The sequence below is a fragment of the Pogoniulus pusillus genome, chromosome 15 (genome assembly GCF_015220805.1).
Source record: "Pogoniulus pusillus isolate bPogPus1 chromosome 15, bPogPus1.pri, whole genome shotgun sequence".
Taxonomy (NCBI): Eukaryota; Metazoa; Chordata; class Aves; order Piciformes; family Lybiidae; genus Pogoniulus; species Pogoniulus pusillus.
Window position 1 is genome coordinate 6,663,280 of NC_087278.1, and position 23,418 is coordinate 6,686,697.

At 43.0% G+C, this 23,418-nt stretch overlaps 1 protein-coding gene across 1 annotated transcript in view; it reads right to left on the minus strand.

Annotated features, from left to right (window-relative positions):
- Positions 1–16,887, minus strand: part of GUCY2C (guanylate cyclase 2C) — a 45,191-nt gene extending 28,304 nt beyond the window's left edge. Inside the window, exons 1-10 of the mRNA XM_064155095.1 lie at positions 16,674–16,887; positions 15,635–15,747; positions 14,302–14,369; positions 12,457–12,672; positions 9,245–9,366; positions 8,026–8,122; positions 6,613–6,727; positions 5,293–5,428; positions 4,631–4,716; positions 4,091–4,202 (exon numbers count right to left, since the gene is read on the minus strand). Coding sequence (XP_064011165.1) covers positions 4,091–4,202; positions 4,631–4,716; positions 5,293–5,428; positions 6,613–6,727; positions 8,026–8,122; positions 9,245–9,366; positions 12,457–12,672; positions 14,302–14,369; positions 15,635–15,747; positions 16,674–16,887 — 1,279 coding nt within the window. The remainder of the gene's footprint in view (positions 1–4,090; positions 4,203–4,630; positions 4,717–5,292; positions 5,429–6,612; positions 6,728–8,025; positions 8,123–9,244; positions 9,367–12,456; positions 12,673–14,301; positions 14,370–15,634; positions 15,748–16,673) is intronic.
- Between the last annotated feature and the right edge of the window lie 6,531 nt (positions 16,888–23,418).

Genomic DNA, 23,418 nt, shown 5'->3' on the forward strand with positions numbered 1-23,418 from the left:
GTCACCTCTGAGCCTTCTCTTCTCCAGGCTAAACAACCCCAGCTCCCTCAGCCTCTCCTCACAGGGATGTGCTCCAGGCCTCTCACAGCTTTGTCACCTTTCTCTGGACACATTCCAGTACTTTAACATCTCTCTTGAATTGAGGAGCCCAGAACTGGACACAGGACTCAAGGTGTGGCCTGACCAGTGCTGAGTACAGGGGCAGAATAACCTCCCTTGTCCTACTGGCCACACTGTTCCTGATACAGGCCAGGATGCCATTGGCTCTCCTGGGCACACTGCTGGCTCATGTTCAGCTACTATCTACCAGCACCCTCAGGTCCCTTTCTGCCTGGCTGCTCTCCAGCCACTCTGTCTCCAGCTTGTACACTGCTTGGGGTTGTTGTGGCCAAAGTGTAGAACCCTGCATTTGGCCTTGTTCCATCTCATCCCACTGGCCTCTGCCCACCCAACCAGCCTGTCAAGGTCCCTCTGCAGGACCTGCCCCTAGCTTAGCATCATCTACAAACTTACTGGTGATGGACTCAATCTCCTAGTCCAGATCATTAATAAGGATATTGATATTCAATAGGAAATCCATGTGCTGTAGAGAGAGATTAATTTGATGGCAGCATGAAGCTAGTAAAGTGTCCTTGGAAGCTGACAGATTAAAAAATAAAATTGAAAATCAGGATGTTCAGGCATCAGAGGACTTAGACCCAAAACCAGAGTGCACATGAGGGTCTTAATTCCGAGCCACCAGATGGGATGGCCAGGGCTTGAAACTGACTGTTTAGGATTGTAGTTTCAATTGTTTTCATGTGGAAAAGCAAACTGAAGCCTGCCTGGGGTCAGTTCTTGGAGCTCAGGGGTGCTGGGAAGGAAAGTTACAGGCACCAACTTTCTTAGAAGATCAACAGGCCACTGGTGCAGAGCTTCATCTGGTGGCCTCACATCTGCGCTTTACCTACTGTACTGAGCAACTCTGGCAGGCAAAGAAGCCAGAGGAGAATCTATTTTGCAGAGTAAAACTCCTCAGTCTTGCTGAGGCTAATGCAAGACATGAGCCATGACAGCTGCCTTCAGAATCAGGCTGTAAATGAGCAAGAATTTTCAACACAGAAATGTAAGTGTCTGTATCTGACTCAATCTAGGACCTCCTCTGGATTTTGAACCCAGCTTTCCAGCTTTGATTTTTCCGTGTATCATGTCTCCTCCTTTCTGTGTGTTCATCCTGGCACACTCCCAGGGCCTCTCAATAACTTCACAGTCTCCACTGAAAACTGTCAGTGCTGCTGTTTCCCTCTGCCAAGGAAGGGCATGGAGTCACCACTATCAAACGGCAAAAAACCCACAAGAGAATGTGCAAAAACATTTCGTACAAATTCTCGAGAACTTCAGGTTTGTGAATCCTGGTTTGCAGCTCAACAAGCCGCAGTTTGGCGTTTCCAATGGAACCTCTGCGGGACCCGAGTTTCCCGTTCCTGAGTCTCTACTGACACCTCCTGGCTCTTAGCATTACAACGTGCAAAGACAGAGTGCATCGCATATGAACCGTTTTCAGGTCCTCTGGAGCCAGCAGTGTTTGTGCATGGAAGGCCAACCTTATCCATGCCCAGACTGAGGGTTAAAACCTTCTGGAAAATGGGAAAATCTGGATTAAGCCTTTTTGTTTTTCCCTGTTGTACAGGCATTGTGCATGTGCAGCCCAGACAGCAACCAGGTCCTGGGCTGCAGCGAGAGAAGTGTGGCCAGCAGGCCAAGGGAGGGGATTCTCCCCCTTTACTCTGCTCTCATCAGACCCCACCTGGAGTACTGTGTGCAGCTCTGGAGCCCCCAACACAAAAAGGACATCAAACTGCTAGAGCCAGTCCAGAGGAGGCCACAAAGATGCTCAGAGGACTGCAGCTCTGCTCTGAGGACAGGCTGCAAGACTTTGGGCTCATCAGCCTGGAGAAGAGAAGGCTTAGAGGAGAGCCTCTAGTAGCCTTCCAGTATCTGATGAGGGCCTATAAGAAGGTTGGGGAGGGACTATTTACTATGTCTTGTAATGATAGGATCAGTAGTAATGGGTGTAAACTGGAGGAGGGGAGATTCAAACTAGATGTTAGGAAAGGGTTCTTTTCAGTGAGGGTGGGGGGACACTGGAACAGGTTGCCCAGGGAAGCTGTGGGTGCTCCCTCCCTGGAGGTGTTCAAGGCCAGGTTGGATGAAGCCTTGAGTGACCTGTTCTAGTGGGAGGTGTCCCTGCCTACGGTGGGGGGTTGGAACTGGATGATCTTTCCTTCCAACCTAAACCATTCTATGATTCTTTGCTAGGATAAAGGGAGACAGCAGCTGTTCACAGTTATACCTTAGGAAGGAGCAGGGCTTTCATTTCTGTGTCTGTTCACTTCCCCAGAGGGAAAAAAAAAGAACTATATCTGTGGTTGGAAAGTTTGGGTGGGTTTTGGCAAGGCATGGCTGTAAAAAGTTGCCCTTTGGATAATGTATTTCTTTAGAATCACAATGAAGAAAGATGTAATTTGGTTTTAAATGTTAAAACAAAATAATCAAGTGCCAGTGGGAGGTAGTTTTACTTTGGTTTAGTGTAATTTGACCAAAAAGTCAGGCCTTCATTAAGCACTGAATATTAAGCTACTGATTTGTAGATGCTGGTTTTCTGCAGTTCTGATTTTTCTTTTGCCCTTGTGCAGCATCTTCAAACAAGGACATATTGAAGGGAATGTTTTAAAGGTACAAATAGCCACTGATAACACAGCATGTTGTGGGGCTCAGAGAACGGATGAAGATGTGACTGAAGCAACACTGATAAGACTGGTGCCAGGCAGCACATGGCTGGTACAGGGAGATCCTGTCTGTGGCTGACGTGCACAGCAATTGCTGTCTCTGCACAAGCAGGACTCATGACCATACCATGGGAGACCAGAGATCCACCACAGATTAAAAAAATGAAAGCTTCACTGAACTTCCTCGGCTTTTCCCAGAGCTGTCTAACTGGAGTCTCAACAATGCTAATGTCTGTTCCTGGCAGCTCCCATGGGTCCCTGACAATGAACTCCTACCTCCCTGAGGAATGGAAGCTCTAATTTGGAGCTGTCTGTTTTACTTCATGGGGAACTAAAAAGTGTTTGAATCCATGTACCACTTTACTGGGAATGGACTCCTAGCAGAAGGTGCTTGCTTCTCTAGTTACTGCTTTGCCTATTCCCTAAGCAGTACAGAGAAACAATGGAGGCCTTAGCAGAGACCTCTAACACTGGAACCTCTAGACACTGTGACCAGTCATAGGAATGACTCAGGTGAATTCAGACCCACTGTGCAGTAACCCTTGCAACTACTGCCACTGCAGTAATTTTTATCCTGCATATGCCTTTACATTGCCAGTGCCCATGAGGCATCAGTCTCAGCTGGGCAAACATTCCCAGTCTGTTCAGACTGACAAGGCTGTACTCTGCTATGCTGGATAGCAAGGGAGTTCATCCATTCTATCCATGAGTCACCAAAAACTAAAAAGAAAAGGAGATAGTAATGCCTGGGGTTTCACATGTGAAGTTCGTGTGCAAACAGAGCAATAACCTCGTTTCCTGCTGTCTTTCTGCAGAGCCATCTTTTCTAAGACATCCCTCCAGAGAAGCACCCTGAATTTGCACTGAGCACAGTGTCCTCTCCCCAGCTCCCTGTGACAAGGAAAAAAGGGCAAGCGGAAGCCACCATGCTGCAACAGCAATACAGGAATGTAGAGTCAGATAACTCATCTGCTTCTTAACTCTGCTGCCTTTTCTGAACAGTTTTTCAAGTAAGTCACACCACCACCAGCTTCTAGTGAAGGTTATGTGTTCAGGGGTGACCTCTTCCAAAACAGGCACTGGTACAGTATGGGGTCTACCAGAGACTTAGTAGTGTCTAAACAGAAAGGCAGATTTGGAACTGGTCTGGATGCAGAAGACAGCAAGGTCTGGGGCAGGGAAAGCAAAGATGTTCTTCTGCCCCCAGCTCCTGGTGTCACTGCCTCAGGGCAGTGTGAAAGCAGTGTCCTGGTCTGTACAGGAGGTGGATCTCAGGATTGTGCGACTTATCTTTGAAGAAGTAGGTTTAATGTGTGTCTCACCAGCGCCTGGAATATCACTGGGCAGCTTGTGGTGCTTCCAGACAAAATCTGGACTTGTAGCGTTCTCGAATGTCTGGTTCTTTTGAGTGTTGAAATACAGAAGAGTTCTAAACTGTGAGAGTAAGAAGGAAGAAACAGTCAGCAGCTGCACTCTCCCTCTTTTGTCCCTTGCTTCAAGCTACCCTTAATAAATGTATTGCCCAAACTTAAAGTAATTCTTGCTCTTTCTGCCACAGTGGTGCATTCTTCAACTTAGCCATATGTTTGGCTGCCATCTTTGTCCTCATTCCTTCCCTGTCTCTGAAAAGAAATGTATCAGTCCCACAAAATAGAAGCTGCACTTCTACTGAATCATCAGACGACATCAATCCTGTTAGTCTCCAGCACACCTCTCATGACCCCCTCCTAGCATGCACAGCGTGCCTTGGCACACCACCACTTCTGCAGTGGCTATTTTCAGCATTCTTATGCAATACTACAGGACATTTTGTTTCTCCTTTCATATATGAGGTCGAACATTTTCTCCCTGGACATACATACATGATTTCCAGTCTGTGACGTGTAGAGCAGGGTCATATTGGTATCAATGTCTCCAAATTGATCTAGAGTCACAGGACCCAGGACACCTGCAGACACAAGGAATTAGTCAGAAACACTAATATGTGGAATAAAGGATTTCTGATGCTGAAGATATTTTTCTTCCTCATGCACATGACAGAACAGGCATCAGCTGAGTGCGGTGCTACTTCTCCCTTAACAGCACACTACTTTTTCTCTACAGAACCCAATGAAAGGAGTTAAACTGGCTGCACTGAAGAGGAAAGTCTCTCTTTAACTATAGAAAAATATATTTGTCATGTCTCTTCAAAATATATTTGTCATGTCTCTTCAGCACACCAAGAATGTCAGTGTAACCTCCCTTGAAGGGACCATTTTGAAAGTGAGAAGGGAAATGGTCTGTTTCCACCTGCAGTTTGAATCTAGCAGCAAGAAAGGAAATTCCCCTTACTCTTTTGAGAAGAGTGAAGAAAAATAAAGTCCTTTTTGCCTTTAATCTCCTGCCTCTCTGTGTCAGCAAATATACGACTGAGAAATTGCTTATGTAGCACATTCCAAGGATTTTAAGGTGGCACTTCCTAAGTCACTCAGCATGTCTTGAGTTTGTTTTCATAAAGTCAGTCACAACTGCTCAGGGCTTTTACCTTCAAAAGTGATGTTCCGGAATTCATTGATGAGACCAAGAGATGATATTGGCTTCTGGAAGAGGATGAATTTCTTCAGAATATGTCCAAACAGTAAGACTGCATTGTAATAGCCAACAACAAAGTCATCTTCCATCTAGAGCAAGAAAAAAAACAAAAGAAGCAGTTTGAGAGTTCACATTTCTGCCTGTTGGTCTCTATTTGGCAAAAACTTAGGCATGGAAGACTAGAATCTACTGAGCTCTGAGTTGAGTAGATGGGCAATGCCACATCAACATTCCTGCTTGGAAAAATACAGGTAAACAAAATATATTTTTGGTATATGAAGGCAGAGAGGTGGTAAAAACTTAAATGAGGCCAATGTAAAGCTCTGCATGCTGATTGTGGTGCACAGGATTAAAAAATTCATACGCGGCAAGTTCTGGGCAGGTCTGCTCAGTAGGACCCAAAACCCCTTTTTCTGGATTAGAGTTTCTATGCAGATAATGTAGAATGGTGCCAGCAAGTCTGGGCTTCCAGATGGCCACAGCTCAGGGGCAAGGAACTGTGCCAGAATTTCCATCAGACTGCCATAGACCTCATACCCAAGAAGTGTTGAGCCCAGACTTGGGGATCTGGAAGCTCTGTAAATCTAGCCAGGAGCTTTAGGCTGCCTGCTGGAGAGCTGGAGCTCAAAGCAACAAATCCTGGAAGGAACTCGACATGTAGAGTCTGGTTCCTGGGCAGATGGCAGGAGTATCAGTTTCACTAAGCAGCTGCAGGCTTTGCATCATTTCTGCTTTTCAGGAAATTAAAATAATTAGGTCTTTCCCACCAAAAAAAAAAAAAAAAAAAAAAAAAAATTTAAGTTTAAACAGACCTCCCCCGGACAGAAACAGAATGGTTGCCAGCCCTTATACATATCTGCACACAAAAATTAGGCAGCAATTGTTAGTTCTGAACTTCCCACGCTCACATCTCAGTTATACTGATAGATCAGCAATGCCTTGCAGCTACATGTAAGCTTGTCAGTCACTCAGAAGTGGGGTCAGAAGGCCACATATCTATAAGTCTCCCACACGCTCCACAAAAATGACACTTGCAGACCAAATTAAAAGCTTGAGTTCAACTTCACAGAGCAGGAATATGAGAGCCTGCATGTTTGCCTTGTGGTATGGTATTTTTTACATCATCACAGTATGACAAAATGGCATCCTGCAATGATGTAAGAAAATGTCAGCATAGAAGCAAGATGAGGGATGTCTGCAGCTGTAGTTTTAGTTTTCGTTTCCTAACGTGAATTAATTGAATGCAATAATCAGAGAAAAATAGTGTGATTACCAGGATGGAGTCGTCAATCTTTATGTTACTCAAAGTGTCTTCAGCTGGTGGCAGAGTCAGGACAAGTACATTCTGCATGTAACTGCCTGAGATGTTGTTCTTGAAGTACACATTGCTGCAAAGCAAAGCACAAGAACCCCAGGAACAATCAACAACAAGGGCAGTGGTAAATGTGAAAGAATCATTCTCCTCTCCCCAGTGGCACTGTTATTTATCAGGTTAAAACTGTAGTTGTAGAAGCAGTATTTTCCTGTGGACAAAACTCTCTCTGTTAGTCATTCCATGATGCCATCTTCTATGCTTAACTCCATTAAAAGGCAATACCAGAGAGACAGATCTGGCAATCTGAAACTCTAAGGTTGTAGTGAATTACTGTTACTATTGTAACTGTTTGGTTTATCTCCTGTTTATTTCCTCTTCCATCAAGCAGACATTTATATATCTTTAAACAAAGCCTTGTCAGAATCAGCAGCACTGCAGTCTGTAGTTTCCTCAGGTTATTGTGCATCTTTCTGACCTCTTCTACACTCTTTTGCATCTTTCCCTAATTTTGATAGAATTGATCATGGCAAGATTTGCACTACAAGCATTTAACAGAAGGGCATGGAACAATTTGGAGAGGTGCAGAAAGCAGATCATCAGTGATTTGGTTCATTCAGTGAGCAAGGAAAATCAGAGAAAACTATTGGTTTCATCATCCTGACAGGCTCTCTGGAAGTGCTTTGCAGACTGGCAATGGCTGGATTCACAGGTTAGAGAGGAATTTAGCAATAGAGTGTCAAGTGGCAGCATCTGTCACTGCTATAGGTAGCCTGATTAAAAAAGATTGTAAGAGCCTTCTCTCATTATTCATGCTTACCCATCCTTTTGGTTTTTTTTTCAGTCACCACCATATTATTTGGAGGCTACAGGCTCCACTCCATGACCAACAAATGGGATCGTAACACCAGAGCCCTGCCTTTCATGGAACCTTCTGAACCTTTTACATTGCACTTTTCACTCTGAATAATTTCAAGGAGCTTTTCATTTGTGCTTGGACTGAACTTGCCAGGTAAAGAGGAAACTTCATTAGTTCTCAGTAGACTGAATAATCCTACAGCATCCCAACTTCCCTGTGGGAGACCTAAACACTGTGTTTGTATCCTGGTTTTGGATTCTATGGTTTTCTCATGGCTTCCTGACTGAGGATTTCACAGGATGTTAACCTTTCTTGCTATGCCATTGCTTTAGAAAAACGTTATGTGAACTAAAAAGGATATTGTAGAGGATGTGCCATGAATTTAACACTAAGCAGCTTAGATACATGGTAAAACATGAGGACTGATGGTAATGGAAACATTTTGTGGGAGAGCATTTCTTCAACTAAACATTTTCATTGCAGAGAAAAGAGGAGAAGCAAAGGTGGCACTTTACTTGAAGAGATCTATCAGGATGATCATAATGTCCTTATCCACTTCCGTTGTCCCTAGGTCTTCTCTGACATCATCTGGTGAGCCACACATGATGATCACTACAGGTTGGATAAAAAATGGAGACAGATTGGTGAAAGGCACAGAGGAAAAGAGGACATTGGCTTGCTCTTCCATGCTTCAGTAGCAGGCAGTAGAGCAATGCTGGGTGAAGGCACATTACATACACTGAGCTGGGAGGCAGGCACAGAGTTACAGACTCTCTGTAGTAGGACTGGGATACATGAGGGAAAGTGGTAACAGGTGCTTCAAAGCCTGCACCATTTTCTGATTGCAACAGAGTGCACCAAAGTGCTACCATTATCTCACTCAAATAAGCATTAGCAGTTCTGATGTCATACAGGCTACTGAATACAAATACTTCCAGGTTAAATGACATTGAAGTAATAGTTTAATTGGTTTACTTATTACTCTCACAGTTGTCTGGCCTGCTGATGCCAGATGCTTAACCTTAGGAGAAAATGAGGTATTTAGTAATCTATTTTTTCTGGTTTAGATAAATCACTTCCAGGAGAAGTACCCCTTGATGGCACAAATTAGGCCCAGATATGTCTTCCTTGCAATGAGGACCTCAAAACTGGGCACAGTACTTAAGGTGTGGCCTCACCAGTGGCCAGGATGAGATTCACTTCCCTGGTCTTACTGGCCTCACTATTCATGATAAAGGCCAGGAGGTTGTTAGTCTTCTTGGCCATTTTGAGCACGCTGCTGGCTTATGCTCAGTCAGCTGTCAACCAGCCTGTCTCTCTGTAGAGCCTTCCTGCTTTCAAGCAAATCAATACTCCTTCCTAACTTAGTGTCATCTGCCAGTCTACTGAAGGTGTAGTCAGTCCCCTCATCCCATCACTGATACAGACCACAGGATCACAAGATGTTAGAGATTGGAAGGGATGTCTGGAGATCTTCAAGTCCATCCCCCCTACCAGAGCAGGACCATATCTAGTGCAGATATCAAAGATAACTTTAAAATAACCCAAACGGCTCCCTGGAACCAGAATGTTCCATCACATGTAATGCAGATGGAGAGAGGTAGGAACTATATGCTGGTTTATCTTTGCATCCATGGGAAATGATAGAGCTGTATTTTTTCATCATTTCTACACTTAAGGGGTAGGTCTGATTTCCTTGGAGAAGCAGAAGACCTCAGCACACACCCCCCTTACCATTGCTTTTCCGCTTTGGGTCTTGCACAGTATTTCTAAGCTGTTCTGGAGTCCTCAAAATGTCCTTGAACTTCAGTTTTTCTGAGAACTGTGTGATTCCAGCATCTAGTGCATTCATGTACCTGGCACAAGGGAGCACAGATACTGTTAGAAGATTGCTAACTCCTCACATTCTCCTGAATAAGTCCAAATGCAAAATAAACTGTTTACAGCACACAAGAGTGTCTGCAAGGTAGCATGGAACATTTTTTTTCTGCAGGGGTAGAAGAAAGAAAATCAATACAGGACATGAAAGAAATGTTTGGAAAGTTACTCAGAGGTATTTGAGCTTGGTTGTACAAAGAATGGGTTTGGAGACTAGAATGATGTAATAAGATATTAACAATTAAGAAAGAAATCAGGGGCATAGTGAAATTACAGTAAGTGAGACTAACTGAGAGCCAGAGGCAGGAAACTCTCCTGATTTGTGGCAACAGTGGTAATCTTAGAAAGCAAATATGCAGGTTCAAAGGAATAAATGGGAGCTGCAGGGAAAAAAAATGAGAAAAATCATAGATATATTCTTCTGTGACAGCAGTAAAGGAAGAAAAGCAGCAATAAAAGAAACTTCTGCACTAAGTCAGTTAAAACTTGAATAGGAAAAATGAGGAGAGAAAACCAAATGTGTCTATTCAGTGATCAGGCCACACCTTGAGTACTGTGTCCAGTTCTGGGCCCCTCAATTCAAGAGAGATGTTGAGGTGCTGGAACGTGTCCAGAGAAGGGCAACAAAGCTGGTGAAAGGCCTGGAACACACAAACCCTATGAGGAGAGGCTGAGGGAGCTGGGGTTGTTTAGTCTGGAGAAGAGGAGGCTCAGAGGTGACCTCATTGCTGTCTACAACTACCTGAAGGGACATTGTAGCCAGGTGGGGGGTGGCCTCTTCTCCCAGGCAACCAGCAACAGAACAAGGGGACACAGTCTCAAGTTGTGCCGGGGAAAGTATAGGCTGGATGTTAGGAGGAAGTTGTTGCCAGAGAGAGTGACTGGCATTGGAATGGGCTGCCCAGGGAGGTGGTGGAGGCACCACCCCTGGAGGTGCTCAAGAAAAGACTGGATGAGGCACTTAGTGCCATGGTCTGGTTGACTGGATAGGGCTGGGTGCTAGGTTGGACTGGATGATCTCGGAGGTCTCTTCCAACCTGGTTGATTCTATGATATGGGGAAAGCAATTAGCCCAGCCAATATAGCTTGTGCTTTAGCAAAAATAGATTATTTTTTGTTTAATGAGATAGTTCAAAACCCTTCAAACTGACTCTATTAAAGCAGAAAAACAACATTATGGTTATGTTTGGTTGGTTTGTTTGTTTTTAATTCAATAGAATACAAGAGCTTGGAACACTCTGAGGTATTAAAGAAGGTCCTGGAACAGAAATACTAATAAAGACAAGGTAAGAGACACCTGATAAATAAATTACATGTACTGACTTCCCTGAAAGGTATGAAATTTGCAGGATTAAAGGGATTTAACTCAAGTGTGTGTAGTGTTTTGGTAATTATAGCTGCAAACGTGGAGAAATAGGGATTATAGTAAAAGAGAAGCAAACTGCACTGATATTTCAAAGCATCAGAGAGGCAGCTACAGCCATGAACACATGTGATCAAGCTGCTACCTAGCTAAAAAAGTATGAAGTAGTGAACTGGAGATAAATTTTAGGCCTCTTAATTAAAAAAAAAGAAATTCTGTACACAAATTGCTCTCTAAGTGTAAGCTTATATCACTCTGGAGCCATTACAGCTGTAAATTCTACTTACAATTCTGCAAGTTCCTCAGGTTATTAATTGGCAAGATAAATAATAGTTATTTCCATAAATTATTGTCTGCCTTTGAGCTCCATTTATAAAATTAGTAGGAGAAATGAGATTTCTTTCCTTTTTTTTTTTTAAATTAATCAGCATTGGCCCAGTTTATGTCCCAACATTGGAAAAATAATTCAAATGAGCATAGAGACACTCACATGGGCTGAAAATTAAATGAGAGTCAATAATAGAAGAGTAATGATAAATATCAGTATATTAAAGAGCCTTTTTTACTAAAGAGCCTTTTGATTTTAGGCCAGCAGAAACCCCAGCATTCATGAGAATCAAGAAGAGGATGATGTTCCAGGTCACAAAGGGAAAATTGTCTCCTTTCTCCAAGCTGGTGAGAGCATAGCTTAAACTCTGCAATCCTTGGGGGTTATTTTGTTCAAAGACACAATTTGAACTTTGGGAATGTCCCTGCTCACTGCAGGGGGGATGGACTAGATGACCTTTGGAGGTCCCTTCCAACCCAAACCATTTTATAATTCTATGATAATGTTTTGGAATAACAATAGTCTACACAGACTGAAGCCATTAATGTGGAGAAAGGTTAGAAGAGTTTGTTAAGACTTCTGACCTAAGAAGTCATCTCTGAAGAACTGGATAGAGGTGTCTCTCGTGTCACACTATTAACATTGAGGATGCAGTAAACAGGTATTTCCAGCAAGGACAACATGTGGGCTGTTGGGAACTGGCTGGAGAATGGGGGGCACAAGCCCCTAGAAGCATGTACAATCAAGCCTCGGATGTGAGGTCTGAGTATTGGAACTGCAGTAAACCGCAGCGCTGTGTGTGAAGAAGCTCAGAGGAATTTGTCCTTGAGCCTTCTGATAAACAGCTTCTGTGGGGCTGTGCTCAAAGCAGGAGGGAATTGGGAGGAATATGCAAATTCCAATACTTAGGTGCACTAAAAATGCTTTTGCAGTAACCGCAAGCAGGGAAGATTGTGCACATTCAAATATTTAGATGTGCCAAAGCCTAAGGAAAAGTACCACACAGTATGCTGTATGCGTTTCACACTTCTCACCCTAGTTGCAAAGTATGTGCTTTGTAACTTGGAGTCTGATGCTCTCAGTAGAGAACTGGAGCTTGGATAGCTTAGCTCATTGAGTTGTCTCCAGCTTTCCCGTCCCCTCCCGCGGTGGGCTATGCTGTCCACAGGTAAAGCCAAGGCTTGAGAATACTTAAAAGCAGACTGAGTGAACTATTCAGATATGCCATACAGCTAAGGGGTATAATCCCTCATTTGGAAGGTAGCCATAGGGCACCTCCCAAACTGTAGGACTCGAAGGATAGCTTGCAAGAACCATGTCCAGTGGATGGAGGCAGAGTTAATCACCAGCTGGGTTAGAGGTGGGTTCAGAGCTTACCAGAAGCACGCCTCAGAGTTTTTGTTCCTCTTGTAAAGGTAGGTAGATTCCCAGCTCGATGTCTTGAATGGCAACCGAGATTCTCTCCAAAAATAATAGAAGAAATCATTCACTTTCCTGGCTGGGGTCAGAAGGCGGGTAAGGTTTACTTTGTAGTCACAGGACAGTCCAAAACTCCCTACAGAGATCAGAGGCAGGCTCAGTGTAGTTTCAACTCTGAAAGGAGACAAGAGGGAAAGTCTGAATGGGTTGCTGTTGCACCAAAGCAGCTACCATGTGATTTCCATCCTCAGCTCCCTCTCCTCTTGTGCCCTTCATTAGTTTAACAGCAATTTGAACCTGAAACAGAACGATCCTCAAGAACACAAGTAGATTTCAAGTCAGTATTGGCACTGCAAACCCCCACTGAACTGATCCAGGCAGCTTCTCTCACTGCCCCCAGTTCCGCATGCCCTTTTGGGTACCATGCACCATTTTAGTGCAAGGGCTATAACAGCACTTCAAAGGCTCAAGAACTCATCAATTTCTGCTTCTTGGCTGCTGAGAAAAAGACTGACATAATTCTGGGCAGCTGCATATCCAGCAGACAGAAAAGCAAGCATAAAGTTAGGAGGCACAATGAGTAAAATGGGGTACCTTGCACAGAGGTAAGACACACTCTTTTGAATCTCCTAGAAATCAGTCACCAGTGTTCACCAGTAGCACTGTATTTACTTTTGGTCATGGGAGCAAAGAAAAGTATACAACTAAAAGCAGATGAGGCTTGAGGCAAAAGTGTCCCAATCTTCACAGTATCTCTCAGTGAAACCAAAAGGCTACTAGAATTTCAAAAGGAAAGGGATTCATATGGGTAACAAGAGTATGAATCTGCACCTCACAAGTGATAGGGCTTTTAACTGATTTATGCTAGAAGTCTGCACATTCATCTTACACTTTTCCTAATATCTGAAAAGGAACATATTCATGTATAATATAGAACAGAATTATACAGGTTTGTCTATAATATGAGAGTAGAGAAATGAATTCTTTAGGAATGGTCCCTCAAGCAGAAGAGTTAAGATCATAGAATCAACCAGGTTGGCAGAGACCTCCAAGATCATCCAGTCCAACCTAGCACCCAGCCCTAGCCAATCAACTAGACTGTGGCACTAAATGCTTCATCCAGTCTTTTCTTGAACACCTCCAGGGACAGTGACTCCACCACCACCCTGGGCAGCCCATTCCAATGGCAAATAAAAAAGATGAAACTGGCTGCTCCCTATCTAAACACTCTTGAGCTGAAGATGGTTGGAATTTAAGATCTTCTCTTGACTCATGTTACTCAGCCCCCTTAACAACTGAACACCCACCCAGAAGGATCCTGTTGGTGCAGTACTGCAATAACAGAATTACAGAATCACAGAAACCTTCAGGTTGGAAAAGACCCTCAGCATCACCAAGTCAAACCAATGACTCGACTCTACAAGGTTCATCCTAAACCATATCCCCAAGGACCAAACAACCTTTAACCACACTTTAACCACACAACTTTTGACCACATGCTTCAAGATAATATCTCTATCCTACTGCTGTTGCTGAAAAGTTAAGTATTCCAAGCCTTTAACCAATCAATCAAAAGGTTCCCTGCTAGCAATGGGATTCCACCAGTGGACTTTGGAAGGGGTTTTTCTTTTCCCTACCAAACACAGTGGCTATGCAAAAAGGTCTTACTTCCTTGTTTGTAGACCTTGAGGTGTCTGATGTATCCTACATCCCAATGACTCTGCTGGCTTGTTGTACACAAAACTTTATTCAGTAGTTATCACCTTTAACATCACAACATTAAGGGGATGAGGTGGTACTTACGAGACCATTTGGTAGGTGGCATAAGTGCAAGCAGGTCCTATGACAACACAGCCAAGTGCACCATTGTCCTGAAAGGGATCAGAAAAGGTCAGTAGCAGGGACAGTGCAGAGGGACTGGCAGAGATAGGAGGATGGCAGAATGAAGGGAATTTTAAGATATGAGAAGAAGTCACAGAATTTACCCAGAAAAAACAGGAGAAGAACAGGAGAAGAGCTACAGAAAGGTTACAAGAACAAACCTAGAATGGAGGAGGGAGGAATCACAGAAAGCTAAGAAAAGGCAGAGGATCAAATAGCGCCTGTGAGTATGACCCTTGCTAAGATGCAGACAGCAAGCTAGGATTAAAATCCTGCAGCTTTCACAACTGCACACAAGAAATTACATGCCCCAGAAGTGGCTGAATTTGCAGAAGACAGAGAGGTTGGAATTACAAGATACTGAATATCAGAAAAACTATAAATTCTGTGTACATGAAGATGAAGCTTGTGTGACAAAAACTTCCTTGACCACCAAGTAAGGCCTGATCAATAGCTTCGTGTGTCATTAGTGACTTCTCAACATTAAGTTTGAAAATTCACACTGGATTGATGAAGTTTCACCCAGAGGCAAGAGACAGTTATTAGATAGGAGAAAATCCAGCACAACACAGCTTCTGCTAAGGCATCCATTCTGGTTGAAGCTTTTTAAGGTGTTCTTCCACGTGATTTCTTTGATTTCTAGTGAGAGAAATGAGCACTTCATCTTTGCCCTCTGGGCATAGTTCCATGCACGTTTCTTTGCTATCAGTGCCAGCCTAGTAATCTCTCTGCCTGCATGCCCCCATTCTCATACAGCTCTCTCCTTTGTGTATCTGTGTAAACTGATGGCAAAGCAGGTCAGAGTCTGATCCAATTGGAAATGGAACTTTTTTTTTCCCTTTGTGTGTGCTGTTAGAGTGCTTAGGTTTTTCTAGTTGGCTTTTGGGTTTTTCATAGCAGATTGCTTTGACTATGAGGCAGTGCTAAGTGCTGTGCAGATATAAAAATGAGGACAATTTAAGCATAGGCTAAGGAGCCTGAAGCAGAAGACTGCTTTAGCTAGCACTGCCACCAAACATCTAAAGACAGCCTCTGGGAAGCACGCATAGAATCTCCCTTCAGCATTTGCTTGTCTTTACAAAACCTACATCTTCCCCTTGAAAACCTCACTTCTCTCTCAGATTTCTTTGGGACTGAACAACAGGACCAGAAGTTAATAAGGAAAGACAGAGAAGCTCATGCACAAACACACACACACAGAAAGAAAAAAGTCTTGCCTTTTTAGGAAATCAACTTATAGAAGCCTGCTACTCACAAAAATTTCCTTGATGAGCTCCACACCTTCACAGGTGCTGGTATGACAGCCTTGTGAGACATAGAGTGACGAGGTGAAGCTGTGGAAGGTGGCATTGACTGTAACATTGTCTCCTGTAATGCAAATGTAAAAGTAACCAACATTATGAGTTGCAGATAACCACTCATACACTATATGCCTCTTCTTCTGACACAGGTCTGAGCAGTCTTATGTTAGGATACCTCCCACCAAAAAGTTGCTAGAAAGTCCACATAACCCTCCACTACTTAGGACAAGACTGTTAAATTTGCTCCAGTGTGGACTGTTGACTCCTGCTGAGTGCTAATGCTGTCAGTACAAAGTGCTTCTACTGTTGGCCATTTTATAAGAGACATTTTTTAAAGCTCTGTTAAAAAGTAACTGAAAGACTACTTTCCAATAAAATTGGACAAAATCTCATCAGCTAGAGGACAGGAATAGGTAGCATTTCTCTGGAATATTTTCCCCATGACATTCTAGAGAATGACACTAAATTGGTGAACAGTAAAAGGAAAGGTGGGATATCAAAAGAAATAAAAGCATCATCTGCAGTGACCCTAAATGAGGGACAAAACATATGGGCTGCAGATTCTTCACACTTCAAGTCATAATGCAATCAACAGACAGGGACAAGAGAAAAATAATTTTCAGAAAGCAGAGGCTAATCCAGCCAGGAGAGGATCCAAGGGCATTCTGGCTACCACACCAGATGGATCACTGGGCTTGTCTGATCCAGTTCAGAAGTTCACATGTTCTCAATCACACTCAACATCTCCAGAAATGTATGCAAGAAGAGTCTGCTCAAATGCCATTAAAGCAAATCTGGTTCTGCCTGCCTGTAGAGCATTTCTCTTCTACAGAGAGAGATCATTATTTCTGAAAGAGCTACATGTGGTGAATAGACAGGTGAGGAGCCTGTCTGAGGAGCACTTCTCTGAAGGTCAAATGAGTAGAAAGCTGGGGGGCAAAGTCAGAGAAAAAACAAGAGCAGGAGAGGGATAACCAAAACCTGTTGCCTTACCTATTGTGTGGAAGTCATTTTGGACTGTTTCCAAGGCTTGTTCCACAGCTAATTTCAAATTATAAGTAGATGATGGTAAATCCGAGTAATTCATGAGCATCACATTGATCACATAATGGTTGTTCCTACACTCACTTGAGCCAACTTGCTGCTGGAGTAGCTGGAGTGAAAAAAACAAAGGCAAAAGAGCCAGACTCAACATTCTTTTCTTCATTCTTGCTCAGTTTAGACACATTGTGTGTGCTCTCTTCTTGCTTTTTCTCTTCCGACTCTTTCTTTCAGATACTCTACATTGTTTTTGTCCCTGGATAGGATGAAAGAGATCTCCACACTGTAGATTCAAACACAGGCTGTACAATCCTTCTTTCAGGCACTTCCCTGTCCCCTGTCCCTGCCTTCACCTCTGCCCACTCCTCATGTGTACTAGATGGCACTTCTGTTTGTGGAAAAAATAGCAACAGGAAAACTCAGGAAGGGAGAAGGGCTAAAGGTTGCTTGATTGTTTGCTTACGGAAAGGCTGAGGCTGTAAAACTCAAGCATTACCTGAAACCTTCCCTGATAAGGACACATCACAGGGATGAGCTGAGAGAAGGAAGGGGAGGGCACAAATGGACTGTAAAGACAACTCTTTAAAATGGAAATAAAATAGAAGATCCATTAAAGCCTAGAGGAAAACAGAAGGTTGTTTCCTCTTTGCTCTGCCCCCTACCTCTGGTAGCATTGCTACACCATCTCTGTTGGCTGGGCTCATACATCAAGAGTATATTTTCATCTCTGATGTTATCAATGTCATTCCTCTAGCTTTTACCATTGAAGAACTTCTTCTGATAGCAAAAGTGTCTGATATGCAGTCCTCCAGACCAAAGCCTTCACTTCTGCTTAGAGAGCAGACTGAGCACAAAGCTCGTCCCCAGGTCTGCCTCAGATACATTGCTTCTAGGCAGCACAGGTCTCGTTGCCCAGTCTCATCCTGTCAGCTCCTCAAACGAGGGACCAACATACTCATACTTTCTGTGACACAACCTCTTAACCTCATGTCAGGATTAGGAAAGCTGAAGGCCACATCTCAGACCTCTGGGACCAAAGCTAAACTGTAACTGGCGTCAGTATAAGGCACACATTAAAAGGATAGTGCAGCACTGTTCCCATGCAGGGCTTTTGGGCTCTAATGAGCACTTTTCCTAAAAATGGTCTCAGGGAAGGTAGTTAGAATGAAGGGAAGACAGAAACTTCACAAGCCTTATGGATAGCTCCGGGCACAAAGGAGAACAGCAAGGCAAATTAAAATAAAGTACCAAGTGTGACTGATCTGAATTTGGGGCATTTGTGGAAGAAAGGGACCTGGGGGTGCTGGTGGATAGTAGGCTGTAGATGAGCCAGCAGTGTGCCCAGGTGGCCAAGAAAGCTAATGGCATCCTGGCCTGTATCAGGAACAGTGCTGGCCAACAGGACAAGGGAGGTTATTCTGCCCTTGTACTCAGCACTGGTCAGGCCACACCTTGAGTCCTGTGTCCAGTTCTGGGCTCCTCAATTCAAGAGAGATGTTGAGATGCTGGAACGTGTCCAGAGAAGGGCAGCAAAGCTGGTGAAAGACCTGGAGCACAAACCCTATGAGGAGAGGCTGAGGGAGCTGGGGGTGTTTAGTCTGGAGAAGAGGAGGCTCAGGGGTGACCTCATTGCTGTCTACAACTACCTGAAGGGACATTGTAGCCAGGTGGGGGTTGGTCTCTTCTCCTAGGCAACCAGCAACAGAACAAGGGGACACAGTCTCAAGTTGTGCTGGGGGAGGTCTAGGCTGGATGTTAGGAGGAAGTTCTTCACAGAGAGAGTGATTGGCATTGGAATGGGCTGCCCAGGGAGGTGGTGGAGTCACCATCCCTGGAGGTGTTGAAGAAAAGACTGAATGAGGCACTTAGTGCCATGGTCTAGTTGACTGGCTAGGGCTGGGTGCTAGGTTGGACTGGATGATCTTGGAGGTCTCTTCCAACCTGGTTGATTCTATGATTCTATTTTCCTGCCGAAACCTGTACTAAGGCTGTCAGATAATACATCAGTTTACTTTTATTACCTTCCTGAAATAATTTAAAGACAAACAAGGAAAATATTCAGCAGCTGTGTAAGCAACAGTGGGCTTGGTATGAAACAGAGGTGCAATTTTATGTTTTCTTTCAAAGCCTGTACTAAAAAGATATTGAGAAGGCTTCAAATGTATTTGCACAACTTCTTACATGATCCTGTTTGAACATCAAATTATTATTGCTTGAATCTTTCTTACACCCTACTACAACTATAAAAGAGACCATGAGCCAGCATTTAGGAGTAGACCTTGAATACCTCATGATATCTAATCTAACATTTGTAATTAGTAATAAAGTAATTCTAAATTATCAGTCTGTCATGTAAACATCTGGGCTAGTATGGCTGGCTAGGGCTGCAGACTCAGAATGGAATGTAACTTTTCATGCTGAGATAATCTGCTCATCATGGCCCCATTTTATAGATATTTACAAAGTCCTTGAAACTAATCCCATATAAGTCAATAAGAGATTTGTCATTAACTTCAGCAGAGCAAGATTTGCATTTTTATACTCATCTTAGCCTCTGAGAGAAGCAGTCAGCCAGAATGGATAATACAAGTAGGACTGCTTTACATTGCTAGTCACACAAGGAGTATGCAATGGCAATGAGATCTCCCTGGCTTTGATCTATTCCTATGTTTATTTGGTTTTCAAAGCAGCTTTAAAATGTCCTTTAAAAAAACAAAAGGTAAAATCAGCTATAGCTTTAGCTACAGCATTTATTTCTCCTGTCTCTCTTGCCCCATGCCTTCACAGTGCCACAGAGAGTCCCCAGCCAGAGCATGTTCTAGAGGACTTGTTTAGCTCTCAGTTTTTTTAACTGCCCTGTGTGTTAGTCTCTCAGTGTCAAGTCCCATGATGTGAGCTAGCCCTGAGTATTGAGTAAGGTGGAGCAGAAGGACATGTGGCAGGGTGGGGTGAAGCGAACACTCCCTGGAACCAGTTGAACACACTTCCCCCTGTACTGATTCGGGGGGTTGCACATCAGACAGTTGCCTGGCAGACTGATCAGTAACCTCTGTTTCCTGGCATAAGAGAGACAAAGAAAAGCTGAAACATCATACTGTAAACATGAAAGTTACTGACACTATAAATGATCCTGAGAGTGGAAAAAGTAAACAAGTGAGTACGTGTGTGAAGCACAAAATTTGATGTGCCTGCAAAAGCCAAAACTTGTGTATATTTGTGTTCATCACTGCCTGTGCCTGTGGGATCTTTAGCCTCTGGGGAATAGAAGCAGTGAGACATTGATGCCAATACATTCATAGTGCCCTGGCTGCATAATTAAGCTAAGCTCCCAAAGATGCCAGCCAACCTCATCTAATTTGTTTGTAACATCCAGTCCAGCACTCTGTAAACCCAAGAGGTTACAAACCAGCCAGATACTGGGAAAAAAACCTTCCTTATCTCTTCAGGACACTGCCCCCACTATCTCAGTAACTTTTCTCCAACCGTGAGCCAGCTGTCACGCTTCAAAGATTAGTCAGGGAGGGATACAGTTCAGAAACCAAGAAGGCAAATTCTATGTCAGAGGAAAACAAAACAAAAAAAAGCTTTTTGACCTCTAAAGGTGACTGCAGCTTTAATTAGAAGTCCTGTCTTACAACAGAACTGCAAGGAGTGAGAACATCCTGAAGGCAGTGCAAATGACTCTGTCTTCCCCTGAAAGAGTATGATGACATGGAAAAGCAGAGCAAGACACTCAAACATTAGGGATATCCTTCACAAGATAACCTCTCCTGGCATCTCCAGCTTTAGTTGCTACATTTATCCCTAAAGCATCCTTAAAGCACATCTTCTAGAACTACTTATTCTTGCTTAAAAATCATCAAGGCTTAATGATCTTCTAATGAATCAAGTTCTAAGAAACTGCATCTGACATCCCCAGTGCACTTTTTTCAAGCTGTGGCTTCTAGACATCCAGCTACTGTTGTCATCTTGTCAGAAAGATATCAACATTATCTTCACTGTGTGCAAGTGTCTATCCAGAAAGTCAATTCCTGGGTGTGCATCACTTTAAGTACCTCATCTTTGTAATCCTAGCATTATTTACAGTTGATGGATGTCACCCCTTGAATCATTTCATACAAACTCTGTAGTTTGTCCCTTATTCTGTCTTCAGATGCTCAGGGACGATTAAGATTCAGATAGGCAGGTCCTGTGTTTATTTTTCTGAAGACAAAACTCAATCCTTTGCCAACAACAATAATATTTGTGCATATATTGCATGGATACAAAACACCATGACAGGTCTCTGTGGGTGTTCTTAAAATCTGTTAGATTAGAAATACCAACTCAAATTAACTCACCAGCAAAACTGTTTTCAGTCAAAAGCAGGTTTTGGCATCTAATTCTACAGTACTATTTGTTTCTTCTGACCTCTGCTTCATTGGATAATAAACAACCAGATATTATAGGGTGTATTTGAAAGAGGTAATTGGCACTAACTTCCTGATCTAAAACTACTCTGAGAGGTCCTTCCGGTCTTCTGGAATATTCAAAGACACTCAGCCAGAGAAAATGAAACCAGAAGAGCAAAAACAGCCTCTAAGAGTAGTTCCTCCAAGTCTCTCAGCCTATACAATATTTTGCTCTGTAGAACATTTCCCAGTTCTTTTTCTAATGGTCCATGTGACAGAGCTTTCCTCATTTCAGTGCCTTCCTTTTGTACAGAGTCTAAGAGTCTGGAAAACCAGAAATTATATGCTCAGCCTGCACATCACTGAGTCCCTTTTGCTATCTAGCTCATATTGTACAAGTGCAACCACACTCAAAATGAGGCACTGAGTATCTCCAATACCTTTACTCACCTTCGTTTTTAGGATCTTCTCACTGACATGTAGACTAATTTCTCTTTTGCTTCGTAACAAATAATTATTTTCACTTGACCACTCAGAGAGGAGAAAGTAGAGAGAAGAAATGGAATGAGAGTATCATAAGTTAATGACAACACCTTTATACTATACAGCTGAGACTTCTAAGTTGCTGACATTAAAGAAACACAGCCATTCCTGTAAGGATTTCTTTTCCATCTGTAATTACCTTTGTGATTCCAACCTCTAGTAAGACTGGTAACAAAAAATAGGAAATGGAAACATTTCTATTTTATTTTTTCTTCAGTGTGCTTTTAAAAGGTTTTTTTTTAAGAGAGAGTGAAAGCTGTTCAAGCCCCAGACAATCAAAGTAATTTAAAACCAGGCTCAGGAATAGTGAGTAGAGGACAGACTGAAAGAGTTGGGGCTGTTCAGTATGGAGAAGAGGCTTCAAGGTGACCTCATTGTGGCCTTTCAGTATCTGAAGGGGGCCTACAAAAAAGCTGGGGAGGGACGTTTTAGGCTCTCAGGTAGTGACAGGACTAGGGGGAATGGAGCAAAGCTGCAGGTGGGTAGGTTCAGGCTCGATGCAAGGAGGAAGCTCTTCAGCACAAGAGTGGTGAGAGCCTGGAGTGGGTTGCCCAGGAAGGTGGTTGAGACCCCATCCCTGAAGGTGTTTAAGGCCAGGCTGGATGAGGCTCTGGCCAGGCTGATCTAGGGTAGGGTGTCCCTGCCCATGGCAGGAGGGGTGGAACTAGCTAACCTTGTGGTCCCTTCCAACCCTGACTGATTCTATGATTCTAATTTGAAAACAAACAACATTGTTTGAAGTTTTTCTACATTTATCCTGTTGGCTAAATATGATCAACTCCTACAACATGTAACGTCTCATGCAAGTTTCATCTTAAAAATTCTGCATATTACTGAAACAATATTGACAATATAATTTATTAAACAACATATACATGGGCACTGAAACCAAGGGCATTCATTTTTTAAGTGAGAGTTAAATACCTGCATGCATCTGCTGCTCTTTTTATTTATATATCTTTTCACATTATTTGTTTTTAATGTTCTTTCTTCACATTTCCCAATTCTGCAACACTGAAGTCTTGCAGCATTGCTTTTATTTCAATAGAACATCAGCTTAAGGACATGGAATATTTTTTGTTCCTGTCTTTGAAATGATTTTTACAGTATTTCTACTGGCCAGATTTAGACAGTAATATAAATTGTGACAAACGTAGCTGTGTAGTGTACACACATAGCAGCAGTATGTATGTGTATAGTGTACATATAGAGCAGCTGCACAACAGCTATGTTGACTTTTCAGAACTGATCTTTTTTTCTCATTTACTACACAAGAACATAAAGAAAGACTTGACAAACCCTATTCTTGTGGAACTGAAACTATCTACTGATAAACAAGCCTGTAAAACAGTAAGCAAGTATGTAGGTCATGTGTGGCACGATCCTAATAGTACAGCGTGATCCTGATCCGGTACAGGTTCTGATAAAGTAGAAGTCCTCACTAGAGTGCCATTCCCATGGGTTATTGAAGTTTAGGTCTGTTGGAGTTCATAGTTGCTGCCAGAGATTAGAGTAGAATTACAGTGCAAAGCACTGAGTGTTCACAGAAGAAACTGTCAATCTAGAAAGAGGAAATCTACAGACAAGGATAAGGAAAGTTGTAATTGGAATTGCATCATATTTTGCAGCTTGGGGGTGGCCTCATCTTACCATTGATCTCTGTGGCTGCACACCAGAAGCAGCTAAATAAGTGATGTATCATAAATATTTAGCTCAATTAAGAAAGCTGTGTTCTTTTTAACCCTTTTCCAACGCATACATAC